The 21,857-nt window shown below is 40.1% G+C and overlaps 1 protein-coding gene across 2 annotated transcripts in view; it reads left to right on the top strand.

Annotated features, from left to right (window-relative positions):
• The window catches only part of DIAPH1 (diaphanous related formin 1), a 96,188-nt gene that overhangs the window by 42,352 nt on the left and 31,979 nt on the right, over positions 1-21,857 (top strand). For both annotated transcript variants that reach the window (XM_019662930.1, XM_019662938.1), the window contains 2 exons: positions 797-911; positions 1,412-1,420. In XM_019662930.1, the coding sequence (XP_019518475.1) occupies positions 797-911; positions 1,412-1,420 (124 nt within the window). The remainder of the gene's footprint in view (positions 1-796; positions 912-1,411; positions 1,421-21,857) is intronic.

Here is a 21,857-nt window from a genome sequence, read left to right as displayed (position 1 = left end):
CGCACCACTCAGCCAGCCTAGGGGTTTCCCTTTCTTGTAGCTCACATCTGTCTGTCTTCAAGTGCCACTCATGCTTATGTGTATTCAGCAGATATTAGGCATCTCCTGTATGCTAGACATCACTTTGGAGAGTTTTTTTGAGCCCTATATGCTGCTACAAAACCTAAACTTAAATTAGTATTTGGGGCCTTTGAGGATATGAGGGCCAGGGTAACATATTGTTTGATAATAGTCATTTCATCAGTCTTCAAGGTACTGATAATTTTACTGACCTAAAGTCCTGGATTCATGGATACAGTCCCCCTACCTCCCTCTTCCAGTAACTACACAGGATATGTTTGCATGGCCCAGTATTGTTCTCACTATGTGTTTGAGACCCCTAGGGTTCTGCATCAGCCTTTTGCTTCCAGAAACCAAGTTAAAGGAGTTCAGGGATTTGTTCATAAAATGAATGCATTTGTCACAGTTAGATAAATTGATGGGAAAATACATAATGCAGAACAAGGGAAGATGTGAAATAAAGCCTAAATGCTTCTAAAACTAGAGGATTTGAGGTTAGAAGGAGGATATGTAGCATAACTACATCTAGTTCTTGAATAATTATCAGTAAACAAACTGTAACCCTCTCCTGCTGAGCCCACCAGGAAGAGCACAGCTGTCTCTGTGTCTCAAGTCAGCCTGACTCCAGCATGACATTGCTAATATCCACCAGCCACCTCTTGCATCTTAATCAGTTTTATGGGATGGAAAGTACAGAGCTCAGCTTTAACTCTTAACACCCTGCTTGTATCCATAGTTTGTCGCTGAGGACCTTTCCCAGGACTGCTTCTGGACAAAAGTGAAGGAAGACCGCTTTGAGAACAGTGAACTTTTCGCCAAACTTACTCATGCCTTCTCTGCCCAGACCAAGAGTGAGTTCCTTTTTCTTTCATGCAAAGGGCCAGCATAGAACTTAGAATATCCTTTAAGTGGGTTTCCCATTCCTTTCCCTTCCCTGAGTGAAGGTTGAAGAGAGATAGCATTTCCTATTCGGAAGAAAATAAGATGTTTTTATACTCTGGGGATGCTGGGTTTGGATAAGAGAACTGTTGCATGTAGGGGTTCCCCCAGACCCCCCCAGTTTTTCTGTCTATAGGTATTTTATTTCTTAACAGGTGGGAATATGAGATTAAAGTGACAGAGTTCAGCCTGAGCATATTTTGATGATACTCTTGAACCGATTCTGGCATTGCCTTTAAGGTGCTAGCTAGCTCCAGATCTACATGCATAATTGATAAGGGTTGGGCAGAGTCTTTAATAGGTCAGGTGGTTGAGTGACTATCTACAGTGACAGTTAACCACATGTGATTCCTTTTTTCCATTTCTTACCAATATCGGACGCTTCCTCCTTCCTGGTCCTATGCTCCTGCAGCCTCAAAAGGTAAGAATACAGAAGAGCCTTTTAGTTGGGTCTTTTGAATATTAGAGAAAAAAATGAAACAGATATAAAGGAATTTCTCTTTAGAAAACTGAGACTAGAGATCAGGGGGTTGATTTCTCTTGCTGGTTTTTTTTTTTTTTTAAGAGTACAGAAGGACCAGTAGCTATGATGTTAGCTGACAGGGAAGAAAAGTAAGTTGAAGTTGAAGGTAGCATATACTTATCCTTTCTTTGGAAGGTGAGGGACAACTTAAGTAATAATACCATTATCTTACATTTGTGTGGGTTTTACAATTTTCAAAGTTCTTTAACATAACATTACCCTATTGGACCTGCAAAGTAGCCTTATGATATAGACAGGATGTGTGTTATCTCCACTCCTGTAAAATACGTATATGAGCTGAATAGTTAGGTAGCTCACCCAAGACTATATGACCGGATCCAGGAGTCTTCTGGTCCTTTTTTTCATATAAATTCTTGCTTTTCTTCTTCATCTTCATATCTTTCCCTTTATTTTAGAAGAGCGGATCTATTTTTCCTTCTTCTTTCTTCACTTCCTAATTCTCGTGGATTTTGTGCCCCTTTAATATGCCTTCTGATAATTTTATATTTCCATCTCTTCTAGCTTTTTTGTTTATTTAGAGGTTTATTATGACCCTAGTGATGAAAACTAAGCACAACTTTGGAGCATCTCGCATCTCCCCCCACCCCTTGCCCAGTAAATAAGCATTTTTATTTTATTTATTTATTTATTAAATTTATTATTATTTTTTTAACTTTATTGGGGAACAGTGTGTTTTTTCCCAGGATCCATCAGCTCCAAGTTAAGTTGTTGTCCTTCAATCTTAGTTGTGGAGGGCGCAGCTCAGCTCCCAAGTCCAGTCGCCGTTTTCAGTCTAGCTGCGGGGGGCACAGCCCACCATCCCATGCGGGAGTCGACTGGCAACCTTGTTGTTAAGAGCACATATTCTAACCAACTGAGCCATCTGTTGGCCCACTGGCACCTCAGCTCGAGTCATTGTCTTCAATCTAGTTGCGGAGGGTGCAGCTTACTGGCCCACGTGGGAATCAAATTGGCAACCCTGTTGCTCAGAGCTTGCGCTCTAACCAACTGAGCCACTCAGCCGCCCCAATAAGCATTTTTAAAGATATTATGTTTTTCCTTAAGTGATCTTAAGGTTCCTTAAGGGACCAGGCTACACTTGGTTCTAATAAGGAGCCTAACAGATTGCTCGGTGCCTTTGGTGGCCTTACATGTGTGTATCTAGAAGTGTAAGATCACAGTGCTCAGGCCTGTCCTGTTGCCCTAGCTTTCAGGTCAAAGTGGCCTTTTCCTCTAAGAGAACTGTCACCTTCTGTACTAAAGTCCAGCTCAGGGAATTACTTCTCCCCTCTTAGTTAAAAATGTTGTGCTAATGACCACTTAGACTACTCTAGTACATCAACAAAGACCAGTTGACAGTGAAAATCAAAGTCAAATGATTTGCTGGTTTGTAAGTTCACAGAATCTATCCCTGTGCTGACTTCTGGTGTAAGTTCCTTTCTTGTGACTGGGCTCTTAATGCCACCGCAAATGTACACTGGCAGGGTCCCTTCTCCCCCTCTTCTGTCCCCATCCTTTTCATCCTATACATTTGTGTTACCATTGATTATAGTGGGGTTTTCTGCAGTTTAGTAGTTTTCCTTGGCATTATATTCCCACTGTGAATTGGTATGTAGTATTTTAAAATACCTAAGCAAGACCTTATCTCATCTTTTTTATTTTCAACAGTGTAATCAAACTTGTTAATGCTCCTTCAGCTTTCAACTTCAGCCCTGGAAACTACTTTCTATTCATTGAAGGTCCTAACTTCCTTACAGCTTTGGCTTTTTTTTTTCTTTCTTGAATTATTCTTAGAAGTCTCTGTATCTTAATCTGAAAAGAGTAAGGATGAATTTGTCAATTTAGTTTTAGTGGCAGTACTGATTTCCTTGTAGTAATCATCACTAGTAGATTGCTGTTATTTTGATGAAGCAAATTTCTAATTAGTCTTTATTTTATTCTAGTCCTTAAATATCTTTACTTTTAGTTAGGACTTTCAGGTGTTAAATTGGCACACTGTCTTAATTTTCCCATCTTTTCTTTAGGAAGCGTTACAGAAGGTGTTCCCAGAAATTATGAAATCATGAGCAATTTTCCCAACAGCCTAAATCTTAATCGATTATTTTAAGAAATTCCTGAAAGAGATTTTTTTTTCCTGTCAACTATAGTCATAAGTACTTAACTGTTTACCCAACTCTAAATTATCTGTAACATTCAGATGCAACAAAGCCTTCCTGCTTCTTGTCAACCATGCCTCATCTATATTTTTTCAATCATTTTCCCCCAAGGAACAAACACCCTTTAAAAAAATAATTTCTTCTTGGGATTTTCAGTTTTACTGACTTCAGTGTTGTTTTGTTAATTTTTTTCCTTCTACATTTTCTTGCTTTCTTTCCCTTTGAGTTAACTCTGTAAATCTATGGCGATGCAAGCAGTATTTGAAGGGGCTTGTTTTAAGGTGTGTTTCTTCAGGACAAAATAGTTGCTCTGATATCATATGCATGGGCATCAAGTGGCAGATAGAAGTGTTGCATATGGACCCAGTGCCATGTATACTGTGATTGGGGTAACCAGCTTGTCTTTTCTTTCCTGATGCACCTTTGATCCCCCCTCACTTGGTGCTCAGTCTGACATACTCAATACAGACTGTTCCTAAGTGGCCTCCTTCCTCACAACATGCCCCAAAATAACACTTGAGTAAAAAAGACTCTGGGCTTCTTAGAGTCTACGTTTTTATCAGGTAAGGAATGTCAAGCTCTAGAAATTTCAGACGTGAGGATTCAGAGGACCCAGATCTCATCAGTATGAAAGCAAGGTTTGCTTTGCTTCTGGTGCTTTCATTAAACTTGTCTGGTATAATATTTCAGAACTTTCCCCCTTAATTTTTTCTTCAAGTTGGTAAGTTCAGTTTCAGTTACTAAGTCTCTCATTCATAGCCTTAATATTGATGATACAATTTTTTTATTGGCTTTGTTTAGCAATTCATGAATTGGGCAGCATCCTATCTAGTGACTAGAAGGGCGCTCCCCTCTTGATGATATCACTGAATGATAAATAAACACTCATTATTACTCTGTAAAATATTCCATCTTCCAAATGAAAAAATTGAGGCATGGGTTAAAAACTTTTTCAAGGCCATATAGTAAGTGCCAGAGCCAGGGTTCATACTCGACTATGTGACTCCACAGACCTTGCTGTAGCCCTCTGCTTCTCAGAAGTGTATGTCCTTGCCCCAAGAGCTTCTGAAAGCCTAAATCCAGACAGAGGCGAGAAGAAGGGGATACGCTGGCTTCCGCAGCCAGCCACTTCATTCAGGCACAAATGTCCTTGAGTTGGCAGTGACTCTTAGGAGTATAAAAAAGGAACAACATTAGGTTAGGGAAAGTAAGTCGCTGGAAAAGTAAGATACTGGATATTTAGGGCTGAAGAAAAGGAGCCATGTTCTGATTACAGTATATTCAACTGTAACAAAACAAGTCCAGTTGAAGAAATAAGGCATGCTTATCCAGTTCTAGTAGAAGCCCTGCTTAGATGATTTTAGCTCACTAGTTGCCAGTCTTGATGAGGAAGTTATTTGCACACTACGTTTTCATAATATTGCATTATTTCCTTTCTCACTTGCTAAACACAACTCTGCTGTTTGTTAAACATGGCTGTATCCCCCTTATATTTTTTTGCTGCCCGAAAGCTCCCGTGTACCTACTGGCTCCACCAAGAATGGACAGCAAAGAAAACATCCACCTCACTCTTTACAATTGCCTCCGATAGTCAAAGGTCCCCAGCCACTGCTGCTCTAAGGTTCAAGATGTGTGCCTTTTTCTGAGAGAGAGGAACGGTCCTCAAATTTATACTACAGGTTCTCTCTCAAGGATTTTGTTCTGAACTCTGGACTTCCTATAAATCAGGAATTTACTTAGTCAATTTATTCATTGCCAAGAGACTATTTTGAATTCAGATTCGATAGGCAGTGCTATAAAATTTCTAGTCCTTTTCCACTTTCTCACTTTCCTTATGGTGATCACTAAGAAGTCTTTTAGAATGGTCTCTTTGTTGGCTCTGCTTCTTGAATTCCTTGGGAACATGTTCAGTATTAATTTTTTTAATCTTCTCCTAGGAATATTTTCATCACTGTGGTGGCCTCAGGTCACTGTAAGTAGAAGATAATTAGTTTTCTTTCTGCTTTTCCTTCTGACTTGTTGATATGATCACATTAAAACCATTACCTTTTGAAACATAGTGTGGTAAGTGATAATTGCTGTTCCAAGTACAGTGGCGTTTTTTTCTTTTTTAGAGTTGTTTCTTCCTTCCAAAAACCTTTTGGACCTGTAAGATCCACAAGCTAAGCCCCTTTAGTAGATGTGCAGTGGACAATATGTAGCACTAGATCATCTCTCTGTCTAAGTATGAGGTGCATTGTGGGAACTGGGAGCATCAAAACGGTTCTCCAAGTGGTGAATGGCAGTCATTTAGAAAGAACACTGGCAACAAAAGAAGATTTTGACCAAGAGCTGAGAGCTTCATAAACAATGACATAAACAAGTATTCTAGTTAGGAGATGACTATGCGGTTCCAGATCCCAAGGTCTGTGCTGTTGGCCCACAAGTCAGAACTGTGGGCAGCAGTGGGTAGGTTTACCTGTCTGTTGTTCTCTCAGAACTTTTGTGGTTCTGGCTTCAACATGACCCTGTGGTGGGGAGGCAACCCCCTCTTTCCCAAAGGGGATCCAAGGGTCTTTTTCCTTTTCCCTATGATCCTCTTCTGTCCACTAGGTGGCACTCACCCAGTCGGATCTTTATCCGGAAAGGTCCTAGTGAATCTTTAGTTTATGCAACTTTAACCTCTAGAAACAAGATTTTTAAAGAGCTCAACATACTGCATCTTACTCAGGGAGCCTTTTGGCAGAAAGATGTCTGTTTCATCAGTTCCTACCTCCTCTCAAGTGTGTGGAATTAGGACTAGAGGTGCTATTCAAGTGAACATTTGTTGAAATTGTTGTCTTTTATTTACTGACTTCTCTTGGGTTTTGAATACGGTCAGATTATTAGCACAAAGAAGTTGAGAGTTTCCATAATAGCAGATAGTACTCCATGTGATTTAAAAACATAAATCTACCCCTATCATGTGGCTATGAGGAATCTTGCACATGGAATAAGTACCACATCTCTGGGTTGTGATCTGCCCATCATCAGTGGTGTATAGAAAAGAACCTAAACTACCCCTTCACATACCCCTTTATGTTCCCAACCTTGCCATCATTATTTGCCTTGAATCCACTGGATCTAATATCATGCCATTTATCTTGGTTTACATCACTCAGTACAGGAAACCCCAGACTCCCAGGTCATCCTCATCTCCGATACTCGAATCCCATAAGGTTCTGTGTGTCTCCTATTCTGTCTCCACCTGTCATCTGACCCAAACTCTTGAAACCTGTCCACTGTGCCCTCTGGAACTCATGATCCAACACTAGCAAAATCTCCTGTCATCAACTTCACCTTGTTGCTCTAACAGACCTGGTTTTCCTTCAGCACAACTTTCCCTCTTTTCTTCTCATGCGGTGGTGGTTTTTTCCTCCCATAAACCTCACCCAGTGGACCTGGAGAGGGTGTAGATGTCCTCTTTGTTCTTCACTGCCGCTTTCAGATCACTCCACCTCTCTTTCCTAAAAACCCAATTTTGAATCTCATAACATCAAATAATATCATCCACTTCCCCTTTTTGTGCTTTAATCTACTAACACCCCTAGTTAACTCCTTTTTGTCTCTGAACCAGTTTAGCTCCTGGCCACTCTCCGCAGTGCTCCAGTACTGCTTCTGTCTTAATTCTTAGCAATTTTTATGCAAAGGATCATGATCCTACCAATTTTCTGACTTCGCAATTCCTTGAATTGTTCTTTTCCAGGGGTCTTGTCCTCTACCCTACCTCGCCTGTTCTGTCTTATGGTCAGGAACCAGTGACTGCAGCCTTCCCACAATCTCGGCTTCATACCACCTACATCCTTTTACCTCACTGTTGGGTACCCTGACCCCAGCAATCCTTCAGTCCCACTGGGACTTCCAGTTCATTTATCCCATCACCTTTCACTGTCCTTTGCCCCGTTGATGACATCATTCTCCTCCTCAGCTAAAATTCCATGGTTAATCATTATAATAATCACTCCCTTGTTTTGTTTTGTTTCATTACCTCTCATTTCAGCATCCTTGATTGGCCAGACCACAGTCCAAGTTAATTCCATCTGTCTATCCACCCTGCACCTGTAGCTGGACAAGTGAACATGGATAGAGAAAAACATACAGCTGGCCCTCCTGATTCACTTTCTTCACTTGGCTTTCAGGACACCAAGTGCTCTTACTCTTTCTCCTGCCTCACTGGCGTTCTTTCTCCTGGCTCTCCTCCGTGCAGTTTGCAGTGTTGCTTGGCCCTTGATGCTGCCAGGCAATCAGATGTTAAAAAATTCTGTTGGGTTGTCAGAAAAGTCATGACGTATATTTTCTATGTTTTTCATTGCAAAAATGCGTCGTGACTTTTCCAACAACCCAATAGTCCATTCAGTTTCTACTCTCCTAAATGATTACTTCGTACCTTTTTTTTCCTCCAAAGCCCAACACCCCCTCATCTTCATTCTCAGTTAAAGATGTTTTCTTTTTGCTTCACTGAGATTCACAGAAGATTGTTTCAACATCCATAGATTTCCACCATTACTTTTGCCCACTTTCTGTGTCTTCCTCTCTGTTACCGTGGTCCTGTCTAAAGCCAGTTCCCAGATTAAGGTGATATCCTCATTTCATCAAATGTATAGAATACTGAAAATATAAACTTACAAAAACCTTTCCCTTTCCCCACAGAGTGACTGTGGTTAATCATACCTTTAATAGGCATATGTTATTCTAATAAAGAAATGGGTAAGTTCCTTTTCTCTTTTAATTCAGGTGAGAAAATGTGGGAAATTTTCAAATAGAACCTTACTGGAAAATTAAGGACAGTTGAATTAAAAGATAAAATTACAGAAATGTCAGGATATACATGTATTTTTCATATAATCTGTGTGATCCCATATGGTGTATATATACTGTTCTGCATTTTGCTTAACATGTTTCAGCATGTCTTGATATCACTACATGGATAGTTGTATTCCAAAGAATAATACAGTTTTATACAACTGACCCCTTACTGAGAATTTGTTACCAGTTTTTTATATTCTAAGCCACGCTGCAGGAAACATGATTTTATATTTATCTCTTCATACTTGTATTTCTGCACAATTTTTAAAAATAAAATTTTGGGACTTAAATTATGAGATATAGGATTGTACCAGTTTACATTTCCACCAAAAATAAATTATTTATCATAATGTCTGATAGAGGAAAAGTGGTATCTTGTTGTAATCTGACCACGAATGAGATTGCACCAGAGATTTTCCTTCATGCCTTGACGCTTTCTTCATCTGTAAAATGAGATAGATGAACCTAGAGATACCTTTCAGTTTTAAACTTCTGGTTCTGTTGTTATAGATTTTATTTTTTCTTGCATAAGTTGTCTTTGGTATTTATTATCTGTTACTCCAAATTCTTTTGTTTTGACAGCTTTTTAAAAAGTTTGTATGGTGTTTTGTTTGTTCTGGCCTGAGTTTCATTCTCATTTTTCCATTTACTGGTGGAGATTTAAGGAAGGGTGTCATCAGATAAAGATAATTAAACTTTAATTCCCTCTAAACTGGAGGAATTTGATATATCTGCATTGTGCTCTTTCTCCTTTTCGCCACCAGATGGCACATGGATCTCTTCTATTTTAGATGTGTCATTGTTACGTCTGTTAGTGATGCAATCACGTTAGAGAGAGGCAGCCTCTGTTATTCTCAAATACAAACTGCAAGGTATGCTGCCCTCTAGCCGTCAGGAAATTCATTTGGAGGACTTGCTCTTTTACTAAAGGATCTTGTTCTGCACAGCTAGTATTTTTTTTCCCCCATCTGCTGAATTTATTTAAATATCAATTTAGAAGTATCATAGAATTAAACAAAACTTCTGACTTGGAAACATACTGCCATGTTCCTGAAACAGATGTTAACACCTGATAAGTGTTAATGCACATTAATAAGGCCAGTCTTCAGCAAAACTAAAACCATTTTGTGTCTTTATAATAGGAGCAGTTTTGGGGTCCAGGGGCTGAAGAATGTTTTTGTTTTTGTTTTAGTGTAATAGCTTCAAGAAAGCATAGCCTTCCTTTCAGAGTGTTTAAAAAGAGGATTGTATTTTACCAGCTTGATAGTTCATTATAAATATATTTGTAACCCCATTATAGACACCTTCATAATCCCATCTCTGTCTCACTTTCTATGGAATAGCTACTTCAAGCTCATAATAGAGCTACCTACTGATTACATACTGATAATTTCCCAGAGATACTGAACTGAATTTATTTCCTTCGGGGAATTCCCCTGGCCTGCTTTGGGTAGAATCTGCTGGTACAGAAAGGTTTTTACAGTCAACCCTTCTATGTCATTTTTTAACTCCTAATTATCCCAAGATAATCTGTTTTAGAGCCTCTTACTAGCTATTTCCACTTTAGTGTGCCTATATTACTATTCTAGACACACATAGACTGAAACAGTATCTTTTAAACCCAAGATACTATCCATCATTACCTGCAGATTCCAGATTTGATTTCTGACAAAAACGTCCTTTTAAATAGCATTGTTTGAGACTTAAACCATCTTGTAGGAGATCATTATTGCCTGAATTTCTGTCATCTTGGTGCAGTCGGTCCCTGTACTTAACTGTCTGTTTCCACCAGTAATTCCCAATCTTTAGTGTGGGTAAGGATTACATGAGGAGCTTATTAAAGGTCCAGAGAGTCCAAGTTACAAGGACTGGAGAAGCAGAGTAGGTATTGTACAGTATTATCTTTGTTTTTATGAAACTCATACAAGATCACTTAGGAAATAATTTAACGTTGTCCATTGACTGCTAACATTTTGGAGACTCAACTTCAGAGGCACTTGTTTCTACGAAATTCTTTTTTTGCCACCTTCCCAGCAAGGTCTTGAGAGGTATCTTAGAAGGATGTCGTGAAGGAAGTCCTCTGCAGTCAGTGAGGTAGCTGGGAACCACCTAGAGACTGACTAGGTTGGAGAGAATGGATAGAGGGCAGATGATCAGAGGTCTGTCAGGCTTGTACCACAAAGGTGAAGGAGGTCCAGATCACGATAAAGAGTGTTGCAGCTGGGCAGACATAACTTTTGTTCAAGTTTGGTTACTCTCTCAGCATGGGGATCTAGAGTTGGTAAGGATCAGAGACGTGATTAGGAGGAAGAATTGGGATCTCCAGGAAATTTCAGAGCAGAGCTAGGCTTTGGGGTAAGCAGAAAAGTGACCCAGTGCTCCTTGGCTACCAACTGGAGCCCAAAACTGCTGTCTCAAGGAAAAAGCACTGTTCTGAGGAGCGCTTACACCCTTTGGAATTATTGGATCTGAACTTTTCTGCTGATAGGGGACCAATTTCTCTCCAAACATGAAGTGGTAGACTAGTTTTCAAGGAGTACTAAGGGTATCTCTACCACACAGTGTTGCCTCTGGGGTTTTTCTTTCTGCTTCTCTATTATCTGTTTTTCTGGAAAGGTACTGTAGGAAGTTCAGGAGTCAAGATGGTATAAAAAGTCTGTTTCCCACCCTTGTGTTCATCCATCCCATCCTTCCCCCTTCTCTCCCTTCTAGAAGTAACCATTTTATTAGTTTCTTGATTATCAGTGTTTTTTAAAAAATGCAATTATAAGCAAGTACCAATACAGATTCTTCTCTTTCCTCCCTTTACCAAAAGGTAGCGAGCTATCGTACACTGTTCTAAATCTCCTATATTCTAAAGATTTATCATATCAGTACATAGAGATCTTCCTTATTATAAAAAAATGCTAAAATTTCAATTTGCATTCATTACTTTTATAATGAATACTAGGATAAAACAAAAATGTAATAATGAAGTAACCTGTCCTTTTTTGAAACAGTAGCTGCAATAATCCATTTGATCTAACTGCGTCTTAGCATGCACATATGTCCTTTTGTTCTGTTTTCCCTGCAAACTCTCTTAGGTCACGACTAAACAGTTAGTTAACCACAGCAACTCGATAAAAATACAGCAACTCATTCTAGAGCCTCTCAGCCTTTGTGGTATGGGGACGAAAGACTTTAAAAAGTTCTGCTAAGGGGACTTCCAGGCCTCTAGCTAGTTCACTGGAGCATTATACTCTGAAGCGGAGCAGAGTTTTGTATCACTAGCATAGGGACACTACTCCATAAAGAGGTATGGTCTTCAAGGGAAAAGGGTGACCTACCTCATTTTTCTCTTGCTTCCTTCTCCGTTTTTGTTCTGGAGGTAATTGCTCTAGAGCAGCGGTTCTCAACCTGTGGGTCGCGACCCCTTTGGGGGTCGAACGACCCTTTCACAGGGGTCGCTGGGTACTCGTATGTGGGCGTATCTGCATGTGGGCCTGGAGACAGATAGAGGAGCAGTGTCTCGGTTCCTAAGACAATCGAAAATATGTGTTTTCCAATGGTCTTAGGCGACCCCTGTGAAAGGTTGAGAACCCCTGCTCTAGAGCTTAGTACCCAGTAACTGTCCCATCGCCTTTGAAGCAGTTTGGAAGAATGCTCATGATACAATGTGAGGCGGGAAAAGCAGGAAACAATTATGTATATAACCTTACTGCAGTTGTGTTTTACAGAAAAAAATGCAGAAGTAAAAGACTGGAAGGGTATATTACCAGAAAACTAACAGATTTTGTTAGGATGCTAGATTGTTTTTTCTTCAATTTTTCTATAATGTGGTCATCTTATTTTTATGATGGGAAGAACAAAAGGTTAAGAAAGAAATTTGCCAGGGCCCAGGATGCTTGAAAAGGGAATTTCTAGAAGTACTTGGACCTGACAAATTAATGTCTGCAGAGCAGATGCTAATAATATTCAGTTCTACAAAGCAGGCAACAGCATCTTTTACTTCACTCTCCGTAATGATCGCAGCCTGTTGAAAAATCAGATGCCAACTGAAAAAGCTATGTGTTCTTCTTGGGTAAGGGAACCCCTGTCATACAACAGAAGGGCATTGGTAACCCCATGTATGCAAGACGAGGTGCAATCATTCTTCCCTTCGGATTCTACAGTGATCCCAACTCTGTTCTTAGAGTCAGTGACTTTTTTCTTTGTATCTATTCAATTAGGTGTGTGTGTGTGTGTGTGTGTGTGTGTGTGTGTGTAAATTTCTTCTGGGCAAGAAAAACTGCTAAAATCCTTTCAAGAAGAGTGTCCTTCTGTTCCCAGTCTTACATCCCTAGTGTGCTTGCAGTTTTCTTTTCAGCCACGGGGTGTGCGCAGTTGAGCTATTTTGGCTCAGGTTCCAGATTGTGATGTCAGAGACTAGGGATTGGAGGAGAACATCAGGTGACTTTCAGTAACAGTGACGATGGTCCTGCCCTGATCCCCACCCCATCTCCCTCCTCTCTCGCCACCCTTTCCTGGCCTTCTACCTTAGGAACAAAGAAGGGAAAAAACCAGGATGACGAAAGCCAGCAGCTGCGACTGCAGGCTCCAGCCGGGGGCTGGGTGTTTATTCCATCTGTTCTCTTTGTTACACTTTTACACTGTCACTTCCCCCCAACCCCCAATACCCTGACTAAAATGGAGAGTATTTCTAGGACCCTTTGTTACTGAGAATGGCTTAGAAATCTGCAGTTTATTCAGTATTTAGGTGTATGGGGGCGAGACAGAACAGATTAAAACTGCTTCAAGCACTTAGAGACAGATAGAAGAATTTTGCCTTCTCATTCTGTCTTATTTAAGACTACCTATTAATGGCAGAGACTGTGATAGGGGGTTATCACCTATTATTTCTAATTATTAAAACAATGCTGCCTAATAGGTATTATCTTCATTTTACAACTGAGAAACATGAAGTACAGAATTAATATGTCCTTTGCTTATTAAGATCTCATAACAAGTAAATACCAAGCCAGAACTGGAGTCCAGGTCTGTTGGGCTCAGAATCCCTCACTTAGTGAAAGGGGGTGCAAGAAGAGGCGCAGAATCCTGGGTGCCTGCTTCTAAGGACTGGCATGGCTGGGCTCCAGCACGCTTTGCTTTCACCAGTAACCAGTGTCCTGATTTCTTCAAAAAATAGATCTCAAGGTAAAAAAATGAGATCAAGGGGAATATGTAGATGAAAAGAGAATGTAAAAATATGTCAGCCAGTTGCAGTGTGTGGACCTTATTTAGATCCTGATCCATTTTTCAGAAAGGAGAAGGCTGTATTCCTAGTACCTTAGTATCATGCCTTTTTTCTTGCCCTCTGGCCTCACAGGTCCCTTGAATAAACCTGTCCTACTCCTTAGCTGACTTGCTCAGGGCAGTGCCTGTCCTTCAAGTCCCTACCCACCCTCATCTCTGAAGCTGATGCCTTCCTTAGCACTCCCTTATTGAGTCATCTTCCTGGGTGTGCTGGGAAAGTGGCTGCGAGAAGCCCAGTGACTATATTGGCTGCGTGATCCATGCTGTGTGAACTGCCCAGATTGCTAATACTGCTTTTCTGCTGCCTTTGCAGCCAGCCTCCCATTTGCCCTCTTCTTCCTAACTCTCAGCACTTAGTTCTTGTCACTTTTGGGATTCTGTCTGGCTTTGTTCTTGTCCTTCAGGTTTGTCCATTTCTGCCAGTTTGCTCCATCCCTTCTCACAGCTTACACATCATGATAGTGTAATTCTGTGGGATTTAGGAGATGGGTGTGTGTTTTGGCCAAGAGGCCAGTGGTGGGAATCTGGTAACCTTTGGGCAGGTAACCAGGTAGCTGTTCATTTGACACACTATTTATCTGTTTTTCCCCTCATACGATGCATACCTATGAATGGCTTTGAGGTGCTGAATTTTTCTTTCGTGTATTACAGCTATGAAGAATATAAAGTAGAAATTTTCCACGTGAGCACCTTCCTGTAGTAGCACATGACAGGACCCTCTTGCCAGAGTCAGAGAGCTCGTGTAGGGCTTAATCACCATCACTTACTGGATGCTGCATGGATTTCGTGATTCCAGAGCTGTTAACCCTCACAGAAAGTTTGTGGTTATTTCCTGGGGATCTTACTAAGTGTTCTAATCAGTCAGATATGCTGCGGGGGGGGGGGGGGATCTAGGACTCTTCCACAAAGACCCTGTTTCTTCAGAGAGAACTGTAGTGGCACCAAGATTCTACTTTTTTAAAAAAACTTCCTATTTTAATTCTGTGCTCATATGTGTTGTATGCAATTATCTCACTTTCTAGACCTTTTGCTGCCTCATTTAAGTAGCGGAAACCACTGGTGACTTGTACCCATAGAATTTTCAACATGTTTCTTTTTCTGCCTTTCTCATGAGTTCTCTTTTAGTCATAAGGCACTTGGATTACTCAAGGGAGATATAACATAAGATTATGCAGGGTGTTGCCTGCAGAATAGGGACAAATGCTGCAGGCTTCATCTTGGGCAGAGCAAGTAGCATGTGGCCCTGAGTAAGCAAGTGAGAATTAAGGTTAGGTGGAGTTGCTTTGTAGCTCAGCCTGAATCTTTCAGCCCTGCAGATGTAACTGACCTTAGATACCAAAATCCTTTTTCCTACCCTACTTACTCACTCCCCACCTGCAATTCTTTAAGAACTTTGTTTCCAGGATGTCGGCCAACTCCCTACGCCTACATTTCCTGTTTGTGGTCTTCATTGGGAGAAGCCTGCTACAGGAATTCCTGGGGAAGTGATGGCTGTAGCTGTGGGACCCCCAGGGCCTTTAGCTCATTACTGAAGTTGGGGCATTCTGTGCTAAGAAGGACCTCCCTTCCGTTCTGTGGGCCCTTAGAAACTGTTACTATTATAGTCATACCCAAGCAATAACTGCGACTCAGGCCTCTGACTTTGTGCCTTGACTCTTTTCTGTCTTTAGAGGCTGAAAATTATTTTTCCTTTTTGTGCTTCAATTTCTATTCTCTGATTTTAGAATTCAACATATGGGTATCAAGATTCATGACAAAATTAGCTTGGACTCTGTAGGATTGATTCTTTTGACCTGTTCAAAAATAGTGAAGAAAGAAATCTAGGGTCCCTCTGTTGGACAGCAGGGGGTGCCCTTTCCCTTCGCTTTATTGCCTGACACTCCCTGCTGCATTCAGCCATTTTAGACAGATTGTTTTTGCTACCAGCTAACTCCATTTTGTGTTTATGACGCAGGAAAAAAAGAGTGCGGCAAGGGAGGGGCCTGACTGGCAGAGGGAGGGAGTCAGGCTGAGGCTGGGCCACAGACTCCTTTACTCAGCACTGGTTCACAAGGGACTTACCTTGCTGCAGGCTGCCTGCATCCTGAGCAATCGATGCAGCCAGCCCCTGCCAGCTGAGCAAAGAACAAAGTGATGACTGGCCACTGGACACCTATGAATAGTGACAGGGTCTGGTTTCTGAGACAGCATGCAGGGCATCCCCTCTGCCTCACAGAGACTCCAAACCTGGGTTTAGGTGTTTTTTGTTAGAGATGTTTAGGCTGGGAGTCTCAATTACAGGCTCAGCTAAGAAGAAAAGGCCTTTGCATTCAGTTGTCTGAGAAGAGTTAGATGGCTAATGACTCAGTCTAACTTTAAAAAAGGTTTTTATTTTTGGAAAAAGTAAAACGCGCGCGCGCGTGCGCGCACACACACATATAAAATAGTATGAGAGAATAGTATGAATATCTATGTCTCCATCACCTAGTTTAAAAACTTAACTCATAGCCAGTCTTGTTTATATATCTGCATTAGCCCCCTCGCCACCCCAGTTATTTTAAAGTATGTCATAGTCATATGTTTTAATACTTATGTAGTTCAGAATGTATATCCAAAAGTAAGGACTTTTTTAAAAAAGAATTACCGTTGTCACATTTAAAATGAATTTCATTAGATATCGTGTTAGTTTCTTAAATTAACTCACAGCAGTGTTTTGTTTGTTTTTTGTTTTTTTGTTTAATGGTTTATTTAGCCGAATCAGAGCCAGGTAAATTCTATACATTGCAGTTGGTTGGTGTCTCTACGTTTCCCTCTCCAGCTTATGCTGTCTCTCTTATTTTTTTATCTTGCAATTTATTTATAGACTAAATTTCTTAAGGAAATAAGGAAGGATTTCAGGTTAGGACTGAGAAGATACAGGACCAGACTTCTCTTCTTCATAGAGCAGAGCCTCCCATCTTGAGTATTTCCCCAGAGGTGATGGGAGAGGAAGTGAAGGGAGAAAGGGCTGGAGTCTCTTAATAGGAGAGTGGTTTGTTTCTCCCAACATTATAGCCCGTTACCCAAAGCTTTTCGAAAAGTTTGCAGACTGCTTTCAACAGAGAACATGGTAGAAGTGGACCATGCTCTTTCCTGGGAATTAAAGGAGAGCTTTTAAGCTTTAGGACATCGGATTTACCTGCTGTCATAGCTACATCCCTAGGATGATCCCAGATCTTCAGCTTTGTCTCCAAACCGCTGTATTTTTGCTTCATTGGCAGGCAGCCTTCATAGGCTATTTTACAGAAAGAAAAAAATATATAATGTTGGGGGCGGGCACGTTTGAAAATTCTTTCATGGCTTCAACACTGTAACATCCCCTCTCTTCCCCTTGACCTTTTTGGAGATTACCCCTGAGACTGACTTAGATGCAGATGATGAGATGAAAGCTCTTGCTTGATACTTATTCTCCCCCTTCCGAAATGGGTCAGTGACTCTGACTTTCAGCAGCCACAGCAGGCAGTCTGTTCCTGTGCTCCTGGGGCAGGCACAGGTTACAGAAGGGAAGTCGCAGGGTCTGACTTTTTGGCAAGGCTGACAGGGCACTCAGAAAGCCTGGTCCTTGGAGACTAGGTTGGCTGTGTACCAGTTTGTAAGCTGTAGTTCCCATTAGCAAAAGTGCTTAGAATCTGCCGAAGAGGTCAGGGCTGCAGCAGCTAGGAACGTGGACCCTGGCACTGACATACGTTCCTACCAGAGAGCTGACTGATAAGGGTCTCTTTTCTGCTCTTGTCAGCAGAGAATCACAGTCATTTGCAAATAATAGTCTCCTTTTTCCCCCCCTGTGCTAAGGTATACTGTCTGTACCCATTTCTGCATCCTTGCTCTGGCAAAAATGGGGGCTGGAACCCAAGCATTGATAAGGTTATATGTTGAGTACTATTATATAATAATTATATGCTGAGTTAATGCACAATTCCTATAACAGGTCTGGGACAACTGCTAATGGGAGTAGCCTATGGGTTCTACATTTGACTGTTTAATCTGCTGCTGGTTGTCAGTGGGGTCCCTCCCTCCCCCAGTCCAGTTTCAGAGCTGAAGCAGAGCCAGCTGTCTAAGGATATGAAAATATTATAGGTGGTATCCAGATCCATGCTTGTCTTCCCTTTCTCACAGTTCCCTGGTAGGCGACAGCTTTAAAAATGTACTCATAATTACATTATCTCACTACATTAACAAATCAAACTATTTTAGTATATGTGCTGCCGAAGTGAGCACAAAGTCAAACTATTTTAATTTGTCCATGTTCCCTTGTAGTCATTGCCTGTACTGTATATATAGCATTTATATTATAATCAGAAGTGAGTGTGTGTGTGTGTGTGTGTGTGTGTGTGTGTGTTTCTGTATTTCAGGTTGAAGTGTACAAATCGTGTGTGAGTCAGTGAATTTGCACAAAATTAAAAATGAAATTTACATCTGTGAAATCAACACCCAGGTCGAGAAACAGAACATTACTAAGAACTGGAAACTCCTTGTACTCACTTCACTTATAACCAATCACTTATTCCTCCCACCTCTGATCCAGAGTAACCACTAGCCTGACTTCTAACACCATAGTTTCCTTTTACCTGACTCCCATTATCCACAACATATTTGTTTGCTCACTCCAACAATACATGTGAGTTCTGTCAGAATTGCTAACTCATACCACTTTGAAACACAAATCTAATTAGAATTCAATATCTGTTTACACCAAGCCTAATTGATTCTTTTTATTAGATAATTCTTTTTTTTTTTTTTAGCTGAGCCATCCTGCCACCTGTTGGCAGCTCAGCGGCTGCTCAGCTCGGGCTGGGACTCGAACCGCTGTTGCTCAGAGCTTGCACTCTNGTACCCTGTGGGCTCAGGCAAGCAGCTAGGTCTAACATTCTGCCGCACACCAGTGGAAGGCTGGTGCCACTGAGTAGAAATACCTGTTTGGGTTGTCTAGGGTAAAAAGCTGAGGCAGCCTCACCAAGCAATAAAATGCAGACAAGAAACAGCCGACCTGTGAGGGCTGCCTACTTGAACAGGAAGAACCCATAGTGGATGCAGCTGGAGACCACACAGGATTAAGGACAGCACAGGAGATATCCTCATGGAGAGGTGACTTTCTAGCAGCTGGTGCCCTGGCCTCCCGCTGCCTGGACTTCATGTAAAATACTAAGAATTCAGATAAAGAGGCGAGAAAGGAGAAACCTGGAATTGACAGCGAATCAGCATGATTTGACAGAATTCACCCTGAATGACCAAAGAACACATTTGTTCCACCAGGCGAAATGAAGTCTTGAGGTGGAAATTAAGTTTACTATTAATATATAGAAAAGTTTCTCATTTTGTTTGTTTTTGTTTTGGTTTTTTAGCTGAGCCATCCTGCCACCTGTTGGCAGCTCAGCGGCTGCTCAGCTCGGGCTGGGACTCGAACCGCTGTTGCTCAGAGCTTGCACTCTTGAGCGAGCTCTTAACCAACTGAGCCACTCGGCCAGCCCATTTGACTGTGTTTTTAAATGTCTTATTTGTCTCTCTTAATCTATAGGTTCTTCCTCTTTTTCTTCTCCTTGAAATTCATTTTTTGTAAAAACTATATCATTTGTTCTGTGGTGTTTCCCATAATATGGATTTTGTGATTGTATTCCCATAATGTAGTTTCTGTAATGTGGAGTTTTCCTTATGGCTCCACATATTGTTATATTGTGACTGTTCTATATGCACTTTAAAAGCATTTCTATGTTCTTCAGTTGCATTAAGTGTTCTCTATATCTCCATTAGTTTCTGTTTGTTAATTGTGTTGTTTAAATTTTCTATATCCTTTTTGTTTGCTTTTTTTTAATCAGTTACTGAGAGAAATGTTTAAAACATCCCACTTTGTGGATTTAGCATTGTAATTCTTTCAGTTTTTGCTTTATTTAAAAATTTTTATATCAACATAATTTCAGATTTATGGAAAAGTTGCTAGAGTAATAAAAAAAATTTCCTGCAAATACTTCACTGCATTCCTGAGATGTTAACATTTTACCACATTTGCCTTATTCTTTTCTAAGTGTATATGTGTACATACTTGTGTGTGTGTCATTTTTTTCTTGAGCCATTTGAGGGTAAGTTACAGATCTGATGCCTCTTTATCCTTCAGTGCATTTCCTAATAACAGGTCCATACCACAGTATAATTATGAAAATTAGGAAATTAACACTAATGTAGTATTGTTATTGAATCTGATCTTTAGATTTTGATGTTCTTCACAGAAAAAATCCTGGCCCATGCATTGCCTTCAATTGTCCTTTAGTCTTCTTTAACTGAGAGTAATTCCTGTAATGGTCACCTGCAAAGGCACGTGGACCCCTACTCAGTATTTGGTTTGGATGTTGAGATTGATGACACCTTCCCCACACACACACCAAGAGGGTATGAGAAGGTTTACTAACTTACATAATTGAGATCTCTGGGAAGAGCAGGTTTGAAATGGCTTGAGAGGACAAGGAAAGGAGACTGGCCTAGGTTTTTATTGTGTTTGAGGGTGCAGCCAGGGTAAGAGTTCCTGCAAATAGACCTTGCATAGTTTGTATCTCCTATGGGCATCAAAGGAGGAGCACTAAGACTTTTGTATTAGTTTGCCCATAGGTGGGACACAAGGGGAAAAGGGAGAGGTGAGGCTTAACAGCTGTCAAGAGTCTATCATCAGAAAAAGGAGTCAGGCTCCTCATTACCATTCCTTGGTCTTTCTCTTTCATGACCTTGACCTTTTTGAAAAGTACAGACCAGTTAGTTTGTAGAATATCCCTCAGTTTGGATTTATATAATGTGTCTTCATGATTAGATTCAGATTGTATGTTTTTGGTCCTTTATATATCTTAATATACAAATATATAATGTTATTAGGTACATACAAATTCTAAATTCTTATATTTTCTTGATGAACTAAAACTTTTATCATTGTACTGTGTCTCTGCCTTCAGTGCTTTTCGTTGCCTGGAAGACTATTTTGTCTGATATTAATGTAACTTCATCAATTTTCTTTTAGTAGAACTTGCCTGGTGTAACTTTATAGTTTTTATCCTTTCTCTACCCTTATTCTTGATGTTTCTCTTATCAGAACAGTGTATACTTAGACTCTTTTTTTAAAAAAATCCAGATGACAGTATTGGTCTTAACTGAAGCATATAGTCTGTTTACATTTGACATAATTACTGAAATATTTGGGTTTAAATCTACCATCTTATTTTGTTTTCTGTTTGTCCCATATGTTCGATATAACACGCTGATTTTGTTCTGTTGAAAATATTTTTTATATCGTTTGTGATTTCTCACCTGACTCCAGAGTTATTTAGATATTTACTCAATATCTAAATAGTTGGAAATTTTTTAGTTATTTTTTTACTGATTTCCAGTTTAATACTGCTGTGGTCAGAGAACACACTTTGAATTATTTGTGTCCTTTGAAATTTGTTGAGGCTTGCTTTTACCCAGCATGTGGTGAATTTTGGTAACTGCGCTATGTTCATATGAAAAAATGTAATTTGTTATTGTTGCGTGCATTGTTCTAATATGTCAATTAGGTCAAGTTTGTTAGATGCATTCAGATTTTCTATATCCTTTCCAAGTTTTTGTTGCTTGTTTTGTTAGTTACTGTATAAAGGAGTCTTAATTCTTCCACTCTGGTTATGGATTTGCTCTTTTCTATTTTTAGTTCAGTTTTTTACTTTCTGTAGTTTGAAACTAAATTATTGCTGTATTTATATTTAGAATTATATCTTCCTTGTGGGTTGACCCTTTATCGTTATGAAATGTGTGTTCAATGCAGTAGCATTATTAGAGATGAATCTTTATCTCTTATAAGTATAGTTACACCGGCTTTCTTTTGGTGAGTGTATCTTCTTTCACTATTTCACCCTTAACATTTGTGTCTTTATGTAAAGTGTGTTTCTTGAAAGCAGTACATATATAGTGTGTGTTTTGTAAATTCAGTCTGATGATCTTAATCTTTTCACACTGCAATGTATTTAATCCATTTGAGTTAATAATACCATATTGCTATTTGTTTCTGTTTGATTTTTTCAATTTACGTCCTTTTTTTTCTGTTCTTGCCTTCC

This window comes from Hipposideros armiger, unplaced genomic scaffold, assembly GCF_001890085.2.
Source record: "Hipposideros armiger isolate ML-2016 unplaced genomic scaffold, ASM189008v1 scaffold_11, whole genome shotgun sequence".
In the NCBI taxonomy this organism is placed as follows: Eukaryota; Metazoa; Chordata; class Mammalia; order Chiroptera; family Hipposideridae; genus Hipposideros; species Hipposideros armiger.
The sequence above is the reverse complement of the archived record's forward strand: the minus strand, read 5'-3'. Positions and strand labels throughout refer to the sequence as shown.